This window comes from Phyllobates terribilis, unplaced genomic scaffold, assembly GCF_046119375.1.
Source record: "Phyllobates terribilis strain yellow unplaced genomic scaffold, ASM4611937v1 Scaffold_1__5_contigs__length_1240528914, whole genome shotgun sequence".
NCBI classification, from domain to species: domain Eukaryota; kingdom Metazoa; phylum Chordata; class Amphibia; order Anura; family Dendrobatidae; genus Phyllobates; species Phyllobates terribilis.
The window spans coordinates 310,974,218-310,993,204 of NW_027362761.1; the positions used below are offsets into that span (position 1 = coordinate 310,974,218).

Here is an 18,987-nt window from a genome sequence, read left to right on the forward strand (position 1 = left end):
GCCGTATTTACCTATTGTGCACTTGTATACATGACTAGACATGGCTTCTTCGGGGGCTGGATGCCCATTACAGTTGATGACTGACCATATAGCAGGGAGAAGACATATTAGACATTTGTGCTATAGCCTAGCTCTGTCTCCCCAATGTCTATCCGGATACAGCCTTCTGTACAATGGTCCATACAGACAGACGTAGTGTGTATACTGTACAAGCATGTATGTCTACATGGGGACTCAGACAGACCCTCACATGCATACACATACATAGCCTGCCCCATACAGGCGATCACTACTTATAGGAGCCCCCTGTATACTGTTAGCTGGACGATGGTGTAGGTGATCTGCAGCAGTGACCATGACCAGCAGTTGGATGGACCTGTCCTAGGGATTCCTGGTACAGACTGCATCCACTGCATCTTCAGTCAGGCGGCTGCAATTACATAACAAGTAATGCAGGAGATAGAGCGGTTGCAGATCGTGACGTCATTTCAAGGCGCCGCTGTAGGATTCTGGGACTGCCAAGTGCGAAGTTTCCCAGGATCAGGAGGAGAGCTGACATTGTGGCCGCAGTGTGTGACTCCTGGAGGTCATCACCATGCCCCGAGGCAGCCGCAGCGTTCCTTCCCGCACAGCACCCAGGTAAGGAGACCTGCAGACACTGTTACAGGACTAGGTGACAAGGTCACTTCATACCCTTGGGCTAATGTCCTTATGTAACTGTAGACCTGTGTGACCGCAGAGAACTAGGAGGGTGTGAGATGTGTCTAACAGCTTCAGCCAAAAATCGGTTTACTGGAGTACACAGGGTCTAGACATTCCTGAATGATCAGTTACTTCTCTGTATTTTGTACTTTCTGGGGAGTTCTCGCTCATGTCAGAGGTTACGCACAATTGCACATCAATTTCTGAAAAGGAATCTGTGCGTGCAACTTCCAGAGATAAATCTGTGTTACTTGAGACCCCAATCCAAACTTTTTTTTTTACCATATTGATAGAAAATCCACATTATTCGGTAGGTAGATGAACTATGAGACCCCCACTGGTGCCAAGTATAGGGGAGCTGGTTGAATGGCTGATGCATGTGCTTGACCATTTGCATATTTTCAATAAATCCTACTAATATAATTCATTATATGTGTCCTGCAGTATTGACCTCTGCCACAGCCACATTCTGAATTCGCAGTTCTGCTTTAGGATCAGAGAATCAAAATTCTTATGAAAAACAGATCCATTCCAGCCATGGTCCCCAACCTTTCCTAGGCCATGGCCCCACTATCAGTATTTGATCAGTATATTTTCTCAGGAGTGGGAGCCAAAAGCAGGTGAGGAACAATCAGAGAAAAGGTATAATAGAAACAAGTCACCAATTCTGCATTTTTCACCCACTCCTGGTTTTGGCTCCCACTCCTGAGAAAAAAAAAAATACTGACCAAATACTGATAGTGGGGCCGTGGCCGTACCATGAGAGCCACATTCAGTTCCCCATTCCATCATAGTAATGACACCCAGGACCTAGTATGAAGACAGCCAAAACTTCCCCAGAAAAAGCACGCCAAGACCTTGTGCCCCATCCCTTATAGGCAGTATATTTCCAGCAGTGCCCTCTTCACTTGCTTTCCTATTACACCAAGCACACTCACCACACTATTGAATCCAGCTTCAAGCAGCCGTCTCGATGGCAGTATCATCATATCTGTATACTTACCATATTTATCTCCCCTCCCATCCAGTATATGAGCCTCCAGATCTGGTCTGGGCTACTCAGAAAAGTCACCATCTGGAGACCTGCTCTTCATACCTGTTTGCTGGATCTAGTGATAATACCCCGAGCTGGCAGACAGCCGTGAGCCTCACATCATGGGCCAACAAGCCACACGTTGGGGACATCTGCATTGCAGAATGGATGTCACCTGGAGCAGAAGGGCCTCGATGACTGTGATGAGATTCATCTATTCCATTTTTTTGTGTGCTTAAAAACGCACACAAAACAGAAACCAGACACCCGCTATTATAGTCCCCGCACCCTTCTTCATCAGTTTGCTTCTGTTCTCCATTCTTGTGTCATTTTTTTCCATTGGTGTGGTATCTGTTTTTCTTGTATGCAAAAAAAAAAATCATCCAAGTTTCTTCTACTGATTAAACAGTAAAGCCAATCTACTCAGATGGCATGTGGATGACATCCATGTTCTGTCCGTTTTTTATGAACCCATTAGCTTGACTGGGACATTTTATCTGCAAAGTGGATCAACATTGGACTTGTCTCCTGCCATAAAAATCCAAACATAAATAACCGACATCTAAAAAGGCCATAGAGATAACTGGTGAATGTTTGGTGTACTTCGCCAATGCGCACATTTCCCATTGTGCAGCCATAGTTTTGTTACACAATGGACAGTGATGGATGAAATGAAGTAATACAGATCTCTATTTCAGTTACTTTTGTTTTATATCTACTATATGGAGATATTTCTCTGTATTTAAAAATTTGCTCTTCCAATAATTCATTTTTCATAGATTCACTTTTATGCTAAAAGTAGTTTTGGATGTCTTCAGACAAATTTAAACGAGTATTCTCAAGATGTCTCTTGAGCAACTCAGAACTATGCAATTTCCTTATTTCCTGGTTTCTGGTGGCGCTGGCTTTCCTCCTTAAGTGACAGTTCTGGTGAGTGGCAGAGCTGTAGTATTAGGCCACGTTCACACGTTCAGTATTTGATCAGTATTTTACATCAGTATTTGTAAGCCAAAACCAGGAGAGGAAAAATCAGAGGAAAAGTATAATAGAAACACGTCACCACTTCTGTATTTATCACCCACTCCTGGTTTTGCCTTACAAATACTGATGTGAAATACTGACCAAATACTGAACGTGTGAACGTGACCTTAGTACAAATATAAAGCTCAGCACAAGTTCTGCTGTATCACATTCTGCTATTAGTGGTTTGTTCTGGAGGGTACACTGCTGTCACTATAGTTATATATAGAGATATCAGGGTATTTGAACAAGCACACAGCTCAGGAAAGTGATTTGAGAGAAGTCGATGCTGCGGGCTGGTGAAATCACAAGATTTATAAGGCCACAGCCCCACTATCAGTATTTGGTCAGTATTTTTTCTCAGGAGTAAGAGCCAAAAGCAGGTGAGAACAATCAGAGAAAAGGTATAATAGAAACAAGTCACCAATTCTGCATTTATCATCCACTCCTGTGGTTTTGGCTCCCACTCCTGAGAAAAAATACTGACAGAATACTGACCAAATACTGATAGTGGGGTCGTGGCCTAATAGTCAGGAGCTGAGGAGGGAGGTGAGCAGATAACTGCTGTATAGAAATCAATGGGCTGTCGAGAGGTGTTTGGGATATTAAGAGTCAACCCCTCCTCCTGGAATATAACTACAGCGCACTCTCGGCCAGGGTCTGGGCAGGCACAGGCCAAGCTCCATGGCAGGCACTGGTGGCCAAGCTCCATGGCAAACAGCCGTACACTATGTATGCTAAAAGCTCTTATTGCAGGCAAATTACATCAGATAGAAAAAGCAAGTCAATGGCTAACTTGCTTATTCTCTTGCTTGCTTACTAATTAAAGTAATTTAATAACTTGAGAATACCCCTTTAAGGACACCTTTCCTTTAACACAAGGCCTTTTCGTTGGAGCCAGCGTGTCGGGTGCATGCAGGCTCCGTCAGGTGCCTTATGTCTGAAGGCATTTTCCCATAGAAGGAGTCATTTTACAGAATACCTTTTATATATTTATAGCATTTGATGAAACATTCTACACTATTTCTGTTGGATTTGTATGTGATTTGATTGAAAAAATCTCTGTACACAAACATCTGATTTGGTATTACATATTTATTTATTTCCATTTGTTTTTGCAGCCCTGCTCCCTCTCATGCCCCGGCTCCTGCACATCCAGCACCTTCTGCTGTAGCCACAGCTCCAGCCCCATCCCAGGGGCCCGGATTAATGGCTCAGATGGCTACTACAGCAGCTGGTGTGGCAGTGGGGTCAGCAGTGGGACATGTCCTTGGTGGAGCCCTCACTGGAGCTTTTAGTGGTGGCAGCTCCGAGCCTGCGAAGCCAGCTGTACAGGTGGGTATAGAAGTATTTGTGAAATATACCAGTTACTTCATTCAGTTGGATATTGTCTTGTCTGCAATCTGTTATTTGATGTCATATTGTAAGCTCTAGAAGATTTAAGCTATCTTTGCGACATCTAATGCATTTACTTTGTTGATAGTCTTACTCGAAAGCCCCTCAATACACACGAGACTAATGTTGGTCACCCTCAACGACATCGACGAATCGTCAGACACTCTAATGTGTATGGGGGAGCCGGCCAACTGATTGTTGGAGAAAATATTGATTGGGGACGTCAGATTTCAGACTGATGGTTGCTTTGTTCTTCCAGAAAAAAGCCACCGGCAGAGATATCTGTCGGCAGCTCTCTCATAGAAAACACGGAAGCGCTCAGCCAAGATAGCAGTCGGTCAAAAGAGCGGACCAAGTGTTGCTCAGCCACCAGCTATATAATGTGTATAGGGACCTCAACATCCAAACCACTCCTCTATTAATTACAGATAGGCTGAAGAACTCCATGCCATCACAACTTCCACCCATGATCATCAGTGTGCAGTCTTCCATGTCCGAGCCTTAGTTCAAATCTCTGTGTTTTATATCTGTTCTTCTCCATCAGAGGAGCATAGCAAAGAAATTAACAAAAGTGAAGAATCCCTGACATGAATGATAACAACAGAGTCTGATGGTCCCATTTGATTATAGTAAGGTGTTATCCGGCCATGGGGCATCAAATCTTACCAGACATAATAGTGCAGCATCCTCAGTTTCTGATTTAATCTGCTATGGAGGCTCCCTTCGCAAATGTGAATAAAGCCTTATTCAGCACTGTAGATCTTATGCAAGAGAAAGGGTGGCCAAGCGCTCTAATCCTCATTTAAGTACCAATTTTGAATCTGTACTCAGAGTTACATAGCATTGTATTTGTTTTTCTTACCCACCATTTGAAGAATAGGGCTCTGAAATACCCTAATAGAACAGCGCAGTGGCTGTGCATGCAGGCCACCAAACCACTAATTCTCTAAGGAATTGCTGGAGATAGGCAAGCTCTGCACTTCGGTATATAAGGCAGTACCATAGAGAATTAATAGAGTGTTGATCTACACTCACGGTCACCGCTCCATTCCAAATAGGTATTTCAGCGCCCCGTTCTTGGCATCTTGGGTAGGTTTGGATGGGGCAGTCACCATTCAAGCACCTATCAATCAGAAAGTTATCACCTATTCACAGGGCTTTTTTACCTTTTAAATTTTGGGGTTTTTTTAATTGAAAGCTTCAAACAATTTATAAAAACACAGACCCCCAAACTACCCCCACTCTTGTACAAAAAAAATTCCCTGCATACAGAGCATATTTCTTAAAGCGCACATCGACGACCTAACATCTTTCTCGCTCCAAATGGGAAGTCAACAAGTATTATTAAGATATCTCTTATCCCGGTCCATCAGCTACTACAGACCCAGACGGAACATCCATAGGGCTTTATGGTGTTCATGCACCTTACATAGCTGTTGGCCAAATGACAACTTTAATCTAATGGGTACCTTTTACATGTTGAACTCCTGGTTGTGTCTTTGGTTAATATAAATTTTGGACAATGAGGGTACTTAAGAAGTTATCCACTACTTAAATATTGATGGCATTAGATAGGTCATCAATATCAGATCAGTGGGGGTCCGACACCTAGCACCTCCATTGATCAGTTGTTTGCTGTTGTGGTGGCGACCAGATATAAACAGTTGTCATTCTCAAGCAATGAAGTTCAGCTCCTATTTACTTCAATAGTAGCTGAGCTGCAATACCTGGTAATGGAACACTACTCCGTATTCGGAGCTTTGCTGTTCCGATTCTGTACTGTTTACATCCGGCCACCTCTAAAGCTGCTGGAGATGCTGGGTGTTGTACAGTCTAAATATTGATAACCAATCCTAAGGATAGGTTGTTAGTATCTAAATAGTGGACAATGCCTTTGAAAGTTAAAGTATGACAATGAATGCGGGGGAGGTGCACAAGCTCGACCTCTGCTCCATTCAGACGACGCTCTGCTTGTTACTGGGATCATTCATGTTCCCAGTGGTCTGATGCCAAGCGATCCATAATTTTTCCCATATTCTATTGAAAAGGGATAACATATACTTGGAACAGCTTCTGTAATACCTGTATTTACCTTTTATTTGATCATGTTGGACAGTTATGTATGGGGATTTTTTTTTAGGGACAAACTCCTTTAATTTGCTGGTAACAGTGCATTGAGCAACGTGTCCCCAGTGCGGAGCACATAACACATTTTACAATTCCACAAATGTTAAATATTAACCTGAAGGATTCCCTTGTGACTGACCTTGGCTATACTGATGTAAAGAGAATCGTAGACTGGGGTCGTACCCCTTTTATTATTATTACGGGAAGTGAAAATAGGACATTTTTCTTTTACAAGGGGGAACATAATATTTAAGAAGGGATTGTATGAGACACTACTTGGGCAGCCCCTTCTTAAATACCATGTTCCTCTTTGTAAAATCAAAATACCCTAGGCTCACCTCCCGTACTGGTGCCGTTCCAGCGATGTTAGCGCTGCGGGCCTCCCGGGGCTCACATAACATCGGCTGCATGGCTCATGTGGCATAACAATCGGCAGCTGTTTTTGGGCTACTTCACTCACAATTTCTTTGAACGAACCTCAGATGTCTTGGTAAAGTGTGTGCAGTGCGGCTCATTAGCGGCCACTGATTGACTGCAGTACTCGGGTGACATGTGAAAGTCATGCGAACGCTAGGAGATGGGGCATAGACATCGCTGGAATAGAAGGTGAATATAGAGTACTTGTATTTCACAAAGGGGGAATTTAGTATTTAAGAACGGGTTGTCTGAGTAGTGGACAACCCCTTTAAGAGTAATCTGATATAGCCATCAGTATAACATGACAGCCTATTTATAGGATAGGTGCCATGGAGCCTGCCGGGGGATTGTTTCTATTTGTTACAAGATGCACCCTCTTCTATAATCTGCCATCAAGACCATTCTCTTACTAGGGTACTGCTACTGGCACATCTAATAGGTGTATTGCTTTAATAACTAAGTAATTGACAAAAGCTAAAGGATACTTGTGTGTATGGTATTTCTGTGGGGTGACGTTAGAAGATAAGGAGATCTACGGACATTAAATATACCAGTAACGGGCAGATCAGTGGGCAGACAGGAAAGAAACACGTTTATTTAACCCTTCCTACCTATCATTTTTTTCAAGATAAGAGACCTAATGGACCATAATGTACTAAAAAAGATCAAGAAGGAGAGTCATACTCCTGATTCCCTTTAAAGAAGCACTCCCATCAAAATTTTATCCTCTTAATATATTGCAATCATCATATTATTTACAATAGCACTGTGTACTTACAATTGCTCATTTTGCCTTTCTACACAGCTAATTCTTCTCTTTTCCATTAGGTTTATGACATCACGTGATTAAAAACTGACTAGTTGAATCCTTCTAAGCTCTATGTAGAAACAGGAGGTCAGTTTTCTGTGTATGAGTCAAGAGTTCCTACCAGGGAAGGAACGGAGCAGCTGGGTCCGGAGTTGAAGAGGGGAATGATAAATGCAGGAACAAGAGACTTCCTGTTTCTACATACAGCAGAGAAAAGAGAAGAATTAGCTGGGTAGAAAGGCAAAGTGAGCAATTGTAAGTACACAGTGCTATATAATATGATTGCAATATATAAAAAAACTTTGATGCACTTTCTTTAAGTAGGATTCATTTTCAGGAATCAGGGGTGCAGAGAGGTGTCAAGTGACCCCTCTTAGCTCTTTTAAATAGCTTAGGCTTATTTCAGCTATCTCAAGCTTTACATGGATTTTAGCGCTGATTCTAAATGAAAACCTGTGACAATCCATTTCCTATAAGTGTAAAAAACACTTTCTGCAACCCCACTCACTTTTCTAAATAAAATAGTCGCTAGCATGCTACTTATTTTTGTGGCAAAAGCATTAACATCACTGAGGGGGAATCCTCATACAGATCTGAGGCACTTCACACTACACATCCATGGCAGAAATCGCTCAGATATCTGTTGTGGATGTACAGTGTGACGTTCTAGGGATCAGCATGAAGACGTACATTTCAGAATTGGAAACCCTGAGAGAGGGAGAGAAGGTGCTGGTTCAGTCACCTCTCAGAATAATCGTTTATAGGATGTTTTTGGAGGTAATTGATGTAAAAGATCCGTACAGTATGTGTTATTTTCACTTGACTGTTACTTTTATGTTTTTCCCCTATTTCTGATAACACCCCCTTTTTTCCTATAGGAGCCTCCGAAGCCCCCTGCTTTCTCCCAGCAGCCCCAGTCACAATATGGCCCCTGTCACTATGAGATGAAGCAGTTTCTGGACTGTGCTACCACACAGGGTGACCTGACTCTCTGCGAGGGGTTTAGTGAAGCTTTAAAGCAGTGCAAATACAACTATGGTGAGTGGTCCATGAATGGGCTGATGGATTATGGTGTAGGGTCACCTATCTGAAAGAGTAAAAGGGGTTTTACCCTCTCCAAGATCCTATTCCAATATGTAGTAGGTGTAATAATAATAATATTAGAAAATGACTCCATTGTAGTATTACAAATGTAGTATAGTTCTTCTAATTCACAATGTTGCTTACCCTATGTGCATTGTAGTAGCTTTGGTATCCATGATTACGACAACTAACTGTCACTATATGAGTGGTCGTAACCATGGATACCTAAGCTACTACAATGCCTTGCACATGGGGTAAGCGACATAGCGAATCAGAAGAACTACATTTCTAATTGGAGTTATTTGCTAATATTATTATTACCCCTAATACACATTAGGATAGGATCTTGGAGATAGGAATACCCCTTAAACTATTTGTGAGATTCCACTAAGTCACCTCTGTTATAAAGGTCATTACTTAATGTGATATCATTGGTGGGTTATCAGCAACTCTAATGGGGGTGATCGACCTCACTAGTGAATACTGTATCTTATCCACTGTAATATGGGGACTAGGAAAGAGGAGAGACTTAAGAGGATTCCAGGTTCACTCACGTTTACGTTAAGGCTGTCACTAGTATATTTCCTCTTAGAAGGGGCAGCACTTTTAAGGTGGTTATGGCCATGGGGGCTGAAGGGAAGGAGGAGGCCTTCGGTGTGTAGGTTTCATCAGTTTAAGGTATCACAGGGGTAACTTGTTTGTCCTGGGCCCCAATGCAAAATCTGTAATGTAGGCCCGCACCTATCGTGAGGCATTTATCGTCCAGTACTGGTGTCTGCTTATGTAGCTGTGGGGACTTTGGACCTTCCCGGACACTAGGATTTAGGAGAGACTGCAAAATCTGTGCCCTCTATAGTTCTGCATCTGGTTTAGGCCTCATTCAGACATCTGTTTTTAACATGCATGTTGTATCAGTGTTTTTCACAGCTAGAACTCTTACCCATAATAAGCTTTGGAGCTGTTCACGTTCCTGAGTGTTGTTTTTTTTTTGCCGACTGCATGTTAGCAAAAAAAAAAAAATCAGAAATGTCCATTTTTAATCTGAGTCACAGTTCAAAATCACCCATACAACTCTATAGGACCATAAAAATCAGCGCAAGATGTAATCCGTCCATGTGCTGTCACTTTTTAACATTCTTATGAATAGGAGAAGCTTTGCAAATTTTTTTTTTTTTGCATACAAGAATATCATTGGTGAAACACTGATGGTAAAAACTAACACTGACCGAATACTGATGCCAACCGAATGAAAAACACTGTCTGAATGAGGCCTTAGACTATTAACTAATAATTGATACTCTGTAATTATGGTTTTCTGACTTTTGCAGGTGTCACCTCCCTTTTGTGACATTTCTTGTTTGCCTTGATGGACAGCAGACCTAGGAGAAGACACTATTTCACATTTTGGTTATCTGCTTTTAATATTATATCTTCAAATAGAAAAATGAATAAATGTAGATATATTTATATGTAATCCTGCAATTTTGTGTTTGTGTTTTCTTACATTTAGCAATATGATATATTAATAAGGCCTGTTATGTGAATAGAAATTGTCACCTATCTGCAGAATAGATAACTTGTAGATCTATGAGGTTACTACCTCCGGGACCTGCGCCGATTTGCAGAGCTGGCACTTTAATCCTCATTAGACTGGTTGGCAGTGGTTGTCCTCTGCTCCATTTATTCCTTATGGGGCTGCCGAGCACAGCATTGGCTTATTCCAGCAGTCTCATAGAGAACGAATGGAGCAGTAGTTGAGCATGTTTCCTTCCGCTCCAGTCTAGCGGGGATAAAAGGGCCCAGTTCTGCCAATTGTAGGGGCTCCCAGCAATCGGACCTCCACCAATCAATAAGTAATCACCTATAACCTGACAGCTAATACATTGGTAGCACATACAAGTCATCGATAGTGAAGGGGTTAAAAGTGGCACGGGAGACTAATCAAACAGGCAGGTTCCCGCGGGTTCTCCATGCCAGCTCCCCTTGAGTAACATACAAGCAGCCAGTGTCTGATACAAGCTGCTCTTTGATGGGCACATAAAATATAAACATATTAGAAATTTGTTAAAGAATAACATGTAGATCCTGAAATTGTTGTTAGTTTTGAAGCCTAGAAAGAACCTTCCTAGATACAGCAGATACTTTCCACACGTTCCCTATTGTGCACTGTATACAGTGTGACTACAGATTGCAGCAAGCACTTCGTATTGATGATGTCCGTGTAGTTGTGATCTCTGCTTTATCAGTTTGGATTTACAAAAATAACCTAAATTCCTTTATTTTAGTTATCCACACAGATAGTATAATAAAATCAGATAATGCCTATAACTAGAGATAAAGAGATGGACCGCACATCCAAAACTTATACATTGGTCTATATTGCGGCTAAGCAAAAATGTACAAAACTGAACACGAGGTTCTTGGTTAACATGAACAGAATATATGAAGCCCACGGACACATTACAGCGAACCTCTTGGTGGCTTTCTAACGTTAAAGGTGTGTGTGTGTGTGTGTGTGTGTGTGTGTATATATATATATACAGTACAGACCAAAAGTTTGGACACACCTTCTCATTTAAAGAAATTTCTGTATTTTCATGACTTTGAAAATTGTACATTCACACTGAAGGCATCAAAACTATGAATTAACACATGTGAATTGAATAGTTAACAAAAAAGTGTGAAACAACTGAAAATATGTCTTAAATTCTACGTTCTTCAAATTAGCCACCTTTTGCTTTGATGACTACTTTGCACACTCTTGGCATTCTCTTGATGAGCTTCAAGAGGTAGTCACTGGAAATGGTCTTCCAACAATCTTGAAGGAGTTCCCAGAGATGTTTAGCACTTGTTGGCCCTTTTGCCTTCACTCTGCGGTCCAGCTCACCCCAAACCATCTCGATTGGGTTCAGGTCTGGTGACTATGGAGGCCAGGTCATCTGGCGTAGCACCCAATCACTCTCCTTCTTGGTCAAATAGCCATTACACAGCCTGGAGGTGTGTTTGGGGTCATTGTCCTGTTGAAAAATAAATGATGGTCCAACTAAACGCAAACCGGATGGAATAGCATGCCGCTGCAAGATGCTGTGGTAGCCATGCTGGTTCAGTATGCCTTCAATTTTTAAGGTATAATAATAGGAGAAACAGAGTACATATAGGCGTAAAAACAGTATAACTTTATTAAATACCAAATATAAAAGCGGCCACTGAAGGTGGCGGCATAAAGTAGATAATAGGTTACAAAATGCAGCACATAGTAGTGTGTGTACAGGGTATATATACTTTGAGAAAAGTTTCCTCAAGGAAAGGGAGGAAGAAAAGGCAAGCACAAAAAGATATAGTACATACCATGCATATGCACAACTCCATACAAGTGTACAGATGAATATACAGTGTCAATATAAATGTCAGTATCGCTTACCAAACACATTTGTAGATAGAAGTAAAAGACAGGCCAAGGACCAGGAGAAACAAAGATACGAGGTGGCCCCAATAGAGCCTCGACGCGCGTTTCGCCCCTGAATAGAGGGCTTTCTCAAGAGAAAGCTTTGTTTCTCCTGGTCCTTGGCCTGTCTTTTACTTCTATCTACAATTGTGTTTGGTAAGCGATACTGACATTTATATTGACACTGTATATTCATCTGTACACTTGTATGGAGTTGTGCATATGCATGGTATGTACTATATCTTTTTGTACTTGCCTTTTCTTCCTCCCTTTCCTTGAGGAAACTTTTCTCAAAGTATATATACCCTGTACACACACTACTATGTGCTGCATTTTGTAACCTATTATCTACTTTATGCCGCCACCTTCAGTGGCCGCTTTTATATTTGGTATTTAATAAAGTTATACTGTTTTTACGCCTATATGTACTCTGTTTCTCCTATTATTATATTTAATGTTGAGTAGGCTTGTGGTAATTACTAGCCATGTATTCTTTAATTGGCGTCTTGCCACGATCTTTTAAAAAATGAAGGCCCTTCTGTGTATAATTTTTAAGGTATGTGTGGAGAAAAAAGGGCACAGAATTTCAGGAAAGAACATCTATCCAACCATTAAGCATGGGGGTGGATCAATAATTATTTTGGGTTGTGTTGCAACCAATGGCACGGGGAACATTTCACGGGTAGAGGGAAGAATAGATTCAATTAAATTTCCACAAGTTCTTGATGCAAACATAATACCATCTGTAAAAAGCTGAAGTTTAAAAGACTATGGCTTCTACAAATGGATAATGATCCTAAACACACGTCAAAATCCACAATAGACTACCTCAAAAGGCGCAAGCTGAAGGTTTTACAATGGCCCTCACAGTCCTCTGATCTAAACAGCAGTGAAAATCTGTGGCTCGACCTCAAAATAGCAATGCATGCAAGACGACCCAGTAATCTCACAGAACTGGAAGAATTTTCCAAGGAAGAATGGATGAAAATCCCTCAAACAAAAATTGAAAGACTCTTGGCTGGCTACAAAAAGCGTTTATAAGTTGTGACACTTGCAAAAGGGGGGCTACTAGGTACTAACCATGCAGGGTGCCCAAACTTTTGCTTCAGCACATTTTCCTTTTTGTAATTTATAAAATGTAAAAGATAGAAATATACATATTTTTTTTGCCTACAATACACCGGAAATGTGTCATCTTTAACTTCAGGCCTTTTAGAGATCATTTCATTTTCAAATTGCTTAACTGTTCACAATAACAGTAATTTTGACCAGGAGTGTCCAAACTTTTACATGCCACTGTATATATATATATATATATAATGTATATATTATAGCTCTACATTATATATCCCTATTAAATATCTATCTATCTATGGCCATCCCTAATGAACAGAAAACAAATAACAATCTTCACCAGATTAGGCACTTTGGAAGATTTTACCCCAGGTGTTAGCTCTCTAAGAAGTACCATTCTCAACATTTGAAAAAAAAAAAATCTGAAAGCAAAAGCAAATATTAATTGTAATCTCTTTGGGACACCATTGGCAAACCATCACATTTCTGCACATAATAAGCCATTTTTCTTCACTTGAAGTGAACGGACTATAACTATTCTGAATTTGAGCATTCTCATAAATTGAAACCATTTCTGGCCAGTTATATAAAAAGGAACCCCTCACTTGGACGAAAGAGTCCTGTGCCAAAGCTCACGGCTGCTGTCCAAGTCGCTGAAACCTCTCAGCAGTCCGAAGCCCGTCTCCAGGCTGACCAAATGCGTCATTGCCAGCATTGAACTCCATAGACTCCGCAGCAGACTGAGGCACAACTGCATTCTCGGCAAGAGAGACCAGTAGCATAGACTTCGCAGCAGACCCAACATCGTCCATTACAATTCTTAAGTCCTAATTTGCTCAGTCTCGGTTGCTTCTGATTGGCCTAATAGAGACACAATGCAAACACTGTAGTGCACTTAAATATGAGGTTGAATAACCAGGAATGTGCTGCTCTGGTGGAAATATCAGAATACCCCATTTACCTGTTCTGCCAGAAGAGCTCACAACTTTTGTCAATTGCTCCATTTGTTCAGGCAAAAACCTTTACATACTTGCACCAGAGAGCAAAATAGCAAATGTAGTATACCCAAGAGTGATGTCTTAGATTTCTAAGAAATTAGAATGTTTTGTGCCTTTTCATAACTAATGTTAAACAATATTCGAATAGTTGAACTGTTTAATAATTTTATGTTCTCTAAATAATTAAATACATAATCTCTTAGAATAATTTTGTTTTATTTTGTATCAAAAGTTTTACTTTATTGGATATGTTATCTTCATATTAGTAGCATTAGTGCATTACTTCCTGGTTTCTGGCAGGGTGGGCTCTCCTCCTTGAGTGACAGTTTTGGTGAGTAGTAGAACTGTAGTATTACTAAACCAAAAAGAACAGCAGGAAAAAACAACACAATAAAAAGTATTCATCAATCAAAGTTGACCTAGTGATCCATGGCAAGGTAAGTTTATGTCTATACCCGATGATCCAAGTTAAACCTAAAAGAAAAATGCGATAAAGCACAAGTAAAGACTAACACAAGTACATAAAAGTATGTATACAAACTGTAGTATTAGTAGAACTCTAAAGCTTAGCCCATGTTCTGCTCTAACACATTCAGCTTTCAGTAGTTTGTTCTGAGTCTGCACTGTTATATTACTATATACATACAGATAAATGGCATTTGAATAAACACAAGAAAGTGAGAGCCGTGGTCAGGAGATCAACTGTGAAAACTGATTATGGAGGATTGTGATTTTGCAAGATTTATAACCGCAGCTTGTCAGGAGCTGAGAGCGAGGGAGAGGTGAGCAGCTAACTGCTGTTAGAAATCAATGGGCTGGAGAGAGGTGGCTGCGATATTAAGGGTTAACTCCCCTAGAATGTAACTACTGTGTACACTCGGTCAGGGTCTAGGCAGGCACAGATGTCCAAGCTCCCTGGACACCAGATACAATCTGCCATTGCAAGAAAATAAAAGCAGATGAAAAAGCAAGTCAATTGCAAACTTGCTTGTTTTCATGCCCTCTAACTGACTATAGCAATGTAATAACTTGAGAATGCCCCAATAATTCTAACTTTTTACTACAATACATCAATCAAGATTATTTTGTAATCTGTATTCTGAATCTGAATGTTGACCTTTAAAGGGCAATTCTATTGGTAGGGTTAATATAAACAACGAATTGCACCACAATTTTCTCTGAATTTGGTGATTTTGCTAAACACTTTTCAAAACTGCCTAATAAGCACAAAAGTGTCTAAATAATTAACAAATCTGATGCAAGTCAATTATTCCAGCTTTTTTACACAAATGATGGCAGAATTCTGGCACATTTTAATTAGAACATCTACTCCAATGTCTACATGTAAACATTTTATGTCTTTTAAAAAATCTTTTGTTCTTACAACATTTGTAAAACAACTAAACATATATACTGTATATACAGTGGCTTGTGAAAATATTCACTCCCCTTGGCTTTTTACCTATTTTACCTATTTGTTACATTGCAACCTGTGTTTAAATATTTTTGTAATCCGATTTGTGAGTGATGCAGCAGCACTAAATAGTCTTAAATTAGTGAAGTGAGAAAAATCTAGGCATAAATTAAAGTTATGGGATTAAATAACAAAAAAATGGTTTGGGAATATGTATTCACCCCTTTTGCGATGAAGCCCCTAAAAATTTCTGGTGCAAGCAATAACCTTCATAACTCAGTGAAAGGAAGTCCACCTGTGTGCAATCTAAGTGTCACATGGTCTGTCAGTATACACGCACCTTTTTTCAAAGGCCACAGAGGCTGCAACACCATTAAGCAAGAGACACCTCTAACCACCAAACAACACCATGAAGACCAAGGAGATCTCCAAACAAGTCAGGGGCAGAGTTGTTGAGAAGCACAAGTCAGGGTTGGGTTATAAAAAAAAATATCCCAATCTCTGATGATTCCCACGAGCACCATCAACTCTTATCGTCAAATGGAAAGAACATGGTACCACAACAAACCTGCCACCAAAACTCTCAGCCTGTGCAAAGAGGGCATTAATCTCAGAGGCAGCACAGAGACCAAAGGTGACCCTGAAGGAGCTGCAGAGTTCCCAAGCAGAGACTGAAGTATCCATCCATACAAACACAATATGCCGTACACTCCATAGAGGTGGCTTTTATAGAAGAGTGGGCAGAAAAAAGCCTTTACTTACACACAAAACTTGCAAGGCTGGTCTTGAGTTTGCCAAAAGACATGTGGGAGACTCTCCAAATGTATGGAGAAAGGTGCTGTGGTCAGATGAGACCAAAATTTGACTTTTTGGCAACCAAGGAAAACGCTCTGTCTGGCGACAAGCCAACACAGCTTATCACCTCAAGAACACCTGTCTCTACTGCCGAAAAATATCCCCACAGAATGATGATGCCACCGCCATGTTTCACTGATGTTTTTTGGCAGCAGGGACATGAAAAATGGTCTGAGTTGGAAGATGGATGGTGTGAAATACAGGGATATTCTCTAGCAAAACCCGTTTCAGTGTGTCAGTGATTTGAGACAGGGACGGAGGTTCACCTTCCAACAAGATAATGATCCAGAGCATACTGCTAAAGCAACACTCAAGTGGTATAAGGGAAAATGTGTACATGTTTTGGAGTGGTCTAGTCAAAGCCCAGACCTTAATCCAATTGAGAATTTGTGGTCAGACTTGAAGATTGTTGTTCACCAGAGGAAACCATCTAACTTGAAGGAGCTGGAGCAGTTTTGTCTTGAGGAATGGGCAAAAATCCCAGTGGCAAGATGTGGAAAGCTCATACAGACTTATCCAACGCGACATGCAACTGTAATTGCTGCAAAAAGAGGTTCTTTGGGGGGCGGGGGTAAATAGTTATGCACACTGAAGTTTTCAATTATTTGTTTGCTTCACAATAAAAAGAAAATCAAATGTTCACAGTTGTAGGCATGTTCTTTACATGAACTGATGCTAACCCTCAAAAATAAAAACAGTGAAATTCCAGTTTGTGAGGTAGTATGGGGGGGGGGGGGGGGGGTGAATACTTTTGCAAGCCATTGTATAGGAAAAGAAAAAAAAAATTTTAAAATTGAAATACAGAATTTTATACTCAGATTGAACCTAGGAATTTGTTTCCAGTCATTTAACGGATTTCACAAATCCTTGCTCTACTGCTTGAAGTGTCCAAACTGATGGTCGTATGCAGTGATGTGTAAAATACATAAATTAGCATTTCATGCCCCCAAGACTGTGAATTGTGCAGATTTGCTATGTGGGTTACTGCTGCTCTGATGTTGGTTGTTTCATATTTACTATATTTCTGGATTAGTTCTTCAGATCAGCTTGTTCTTTTGCTGAGAAGTTGCTCTTGTTTTTGTTGGAGAAGAAAAAGGTGTTTCCTTGGAGGTTCGAATCTTCTTATGAACAGAATTTCGCCATTTGTCTCGTACATGGGGATTAGAGAGCTTCTGCAAACGTTCTGCGTGAGAAAAGCATGATATTTGCTAATCTTGACATTTGCTTAAGATTTAATTTGAATGACTTTGTTTTATTATAAACCATATATGATTGAGCTATGTGATATACAGAATATATTGACTTTAAAGACCTGCCAGCTTCTAGATTTTCCCTAACCAATTTCTTGATTTTTTTATTGTATGCATTTTGTTGTAATTAAACAGACATCTTATCTACCAAGAAACACTTATGAGTGGGCAACTTTAAATACTGTTTTCCTGACCCTTGTTTCCACATGTAAGAGTCATCTGGGAGACACCTACCAGGACTCATGGATGTTGGATTGATGGTGGTGTTGGTGCCATATTACTCAAAAGGTATGTGCTATGCTTTGTATTGTGTCATACACAACTCTATAGCATTACACACTCTATTAAAGATAGGCTATAGCATACACACTATTAACCCAGTTCCATCAATATCTAAAGGGGCTACAATGCAGGGTCTCTGGCAATTGGAAGACATTAGGCCTCTTTTGGTTACAATTTACAAAGGAAAAATTTAGGAAGTACTTCTTTCCAGAAACGGTTTCACTCCTGAGTTGTACCTCGTATTTAGATATGTTCACACTGAGTTTTTTTGTGGCTTTTGAAGCAGATCTGCTTCAAAATCTACAGTAAAGAGAATTCAAAGAGTATTTGAAGCAGTTTTTGATTTGGATGTTTAAGCGAATCACCTTTAAAATTTACAGAAAAAACTAAGTGTGAACATACCATTATTGATTGTGTTCATTCAGATGATTTAGATAGAGCTGCAATATACACATCGGCCATGGGAAAAAGCAGACCCTCAACCCTTATTAGGCTATGTGCCCACGATGCAGAAATGCTCCGGATTTTTTCCTGAGCATTTCCGCATCTCCCTGGCAGAAAAAATGCATGCGGATTGTACATGCGGATTGTACATGCGTTTTTCCTGCCAGGAACAAGAGGAAGGGAAGCGTTTGTCAAGCATTCTTAACTTGCATTTCCGCATGCGGGTTGACAAGCGCTTTCCAAGCGATTTTAGCATCACTTGGAAAGTGCTTGACAACTTGGTCACACTATATAAATCCATGCAAATGGTATGGATTTATATACTGTGACCTTAAAGAATGTTTTAAAATAAAAAAATAAATCTATACTTACCTTCCGATGGCCCCCGGAGTCTTTATTCGCTCCGTCCTGGCTGCCGGCAGATCGCGGTACACTGTAGGACCTGCCGTCACATGACTAAATGACGTCAGCGCAGGTCCTTCAGTCCACTGCGATCTGCCGGCAAGCGAAGACAAGGAGACCGGGGGCCATCAGAAGGTAAATATAATATTTATTTTATACTTTATTCTTGTTTTTTTCACAGTTTCTATGGTACCCGGGTCCGGAGGAGATTCTCCTGTCCTCCACACGCGGGTACCAC

General features: G+C 40.6%; 2 protein-coding genes across 3 annotated transcripts in view; one reads left to right on the forward strand and one right to left on the reverse strand.

Moving 5' to 3' along the window:
• Positions 1 to 470: 470 nt before the first annotated feature.
• CHCHD10 (coiled-coil-helix-coiled-coil-helix domain containing 10) lies at positions 471 to 10,059 on the forward strand. Its single transcript, XM_073654386.1, has 4 exons — positions 471 to 639; positions 3,877 to 4,090; positions 8,381 to 8,540; positions 9,914 to 10,059. The coding sequence occupies exons 1-4, from the start codon at positions 596 to 598 to the stop codon at positions 9,931 to 9,933; spliced, it is 438 nt and encodes a 145-aa protein (XP_073510487.1). The 5' UTR covers positions 471 to 595; the 3' UTR covers positions 9,934 to 10,059.
• A 5,065-nt stretch (positions 10,060 to 15,124) lies between these two features.
• CUNH22orf15 (chromosome unknown C22orf15 homolog) overlaps positions 15,125 to 18,987 on the reverse strand; it is a 32,591-nt gene continuing 28,728 nt past the window's right edge. For both annotated transcript variants that reach the window (XM_073674685.1, XM_073674676.1), the window contains exon 5: positions 15,125 to 17,554. In XM_073674685.1, the coding sequence (XP_073530786.1) occupies positions 17,409 to 17,554 (146 nt within the window). In that variant the 3' untranslated portion in view covers positions 15,125 to 17,408. The remainder of the gene's footprint in view (positions 17,555 to 18,987) is intronic.

Excerpts from the sequence above, each read along its gene's own strand:
- CHCHD10 (XM_073654386.1), top strand. The coding sequence starts at position 596 with ATGCCCCGAGGCAGCCGCAGCGTTCCTTCCCGCACAGCACCCAG. Across the intron at positions 4,091-8,380 it reads CTGCGAAGCCAGCTGTACAG|GAGCCTCCGAAGCCCCCTGC; the intron begins GTGGGTATAGAA and ends TTTTTCCTATAG. Across the intron at positions 8,541-9,913 it reads GCAGTGCAAATACAACTATG|GTGTCACCTCCCTTTTGTGA; the intron begins GTGAGTGGTCCA and ends TGACTTTTGCAG.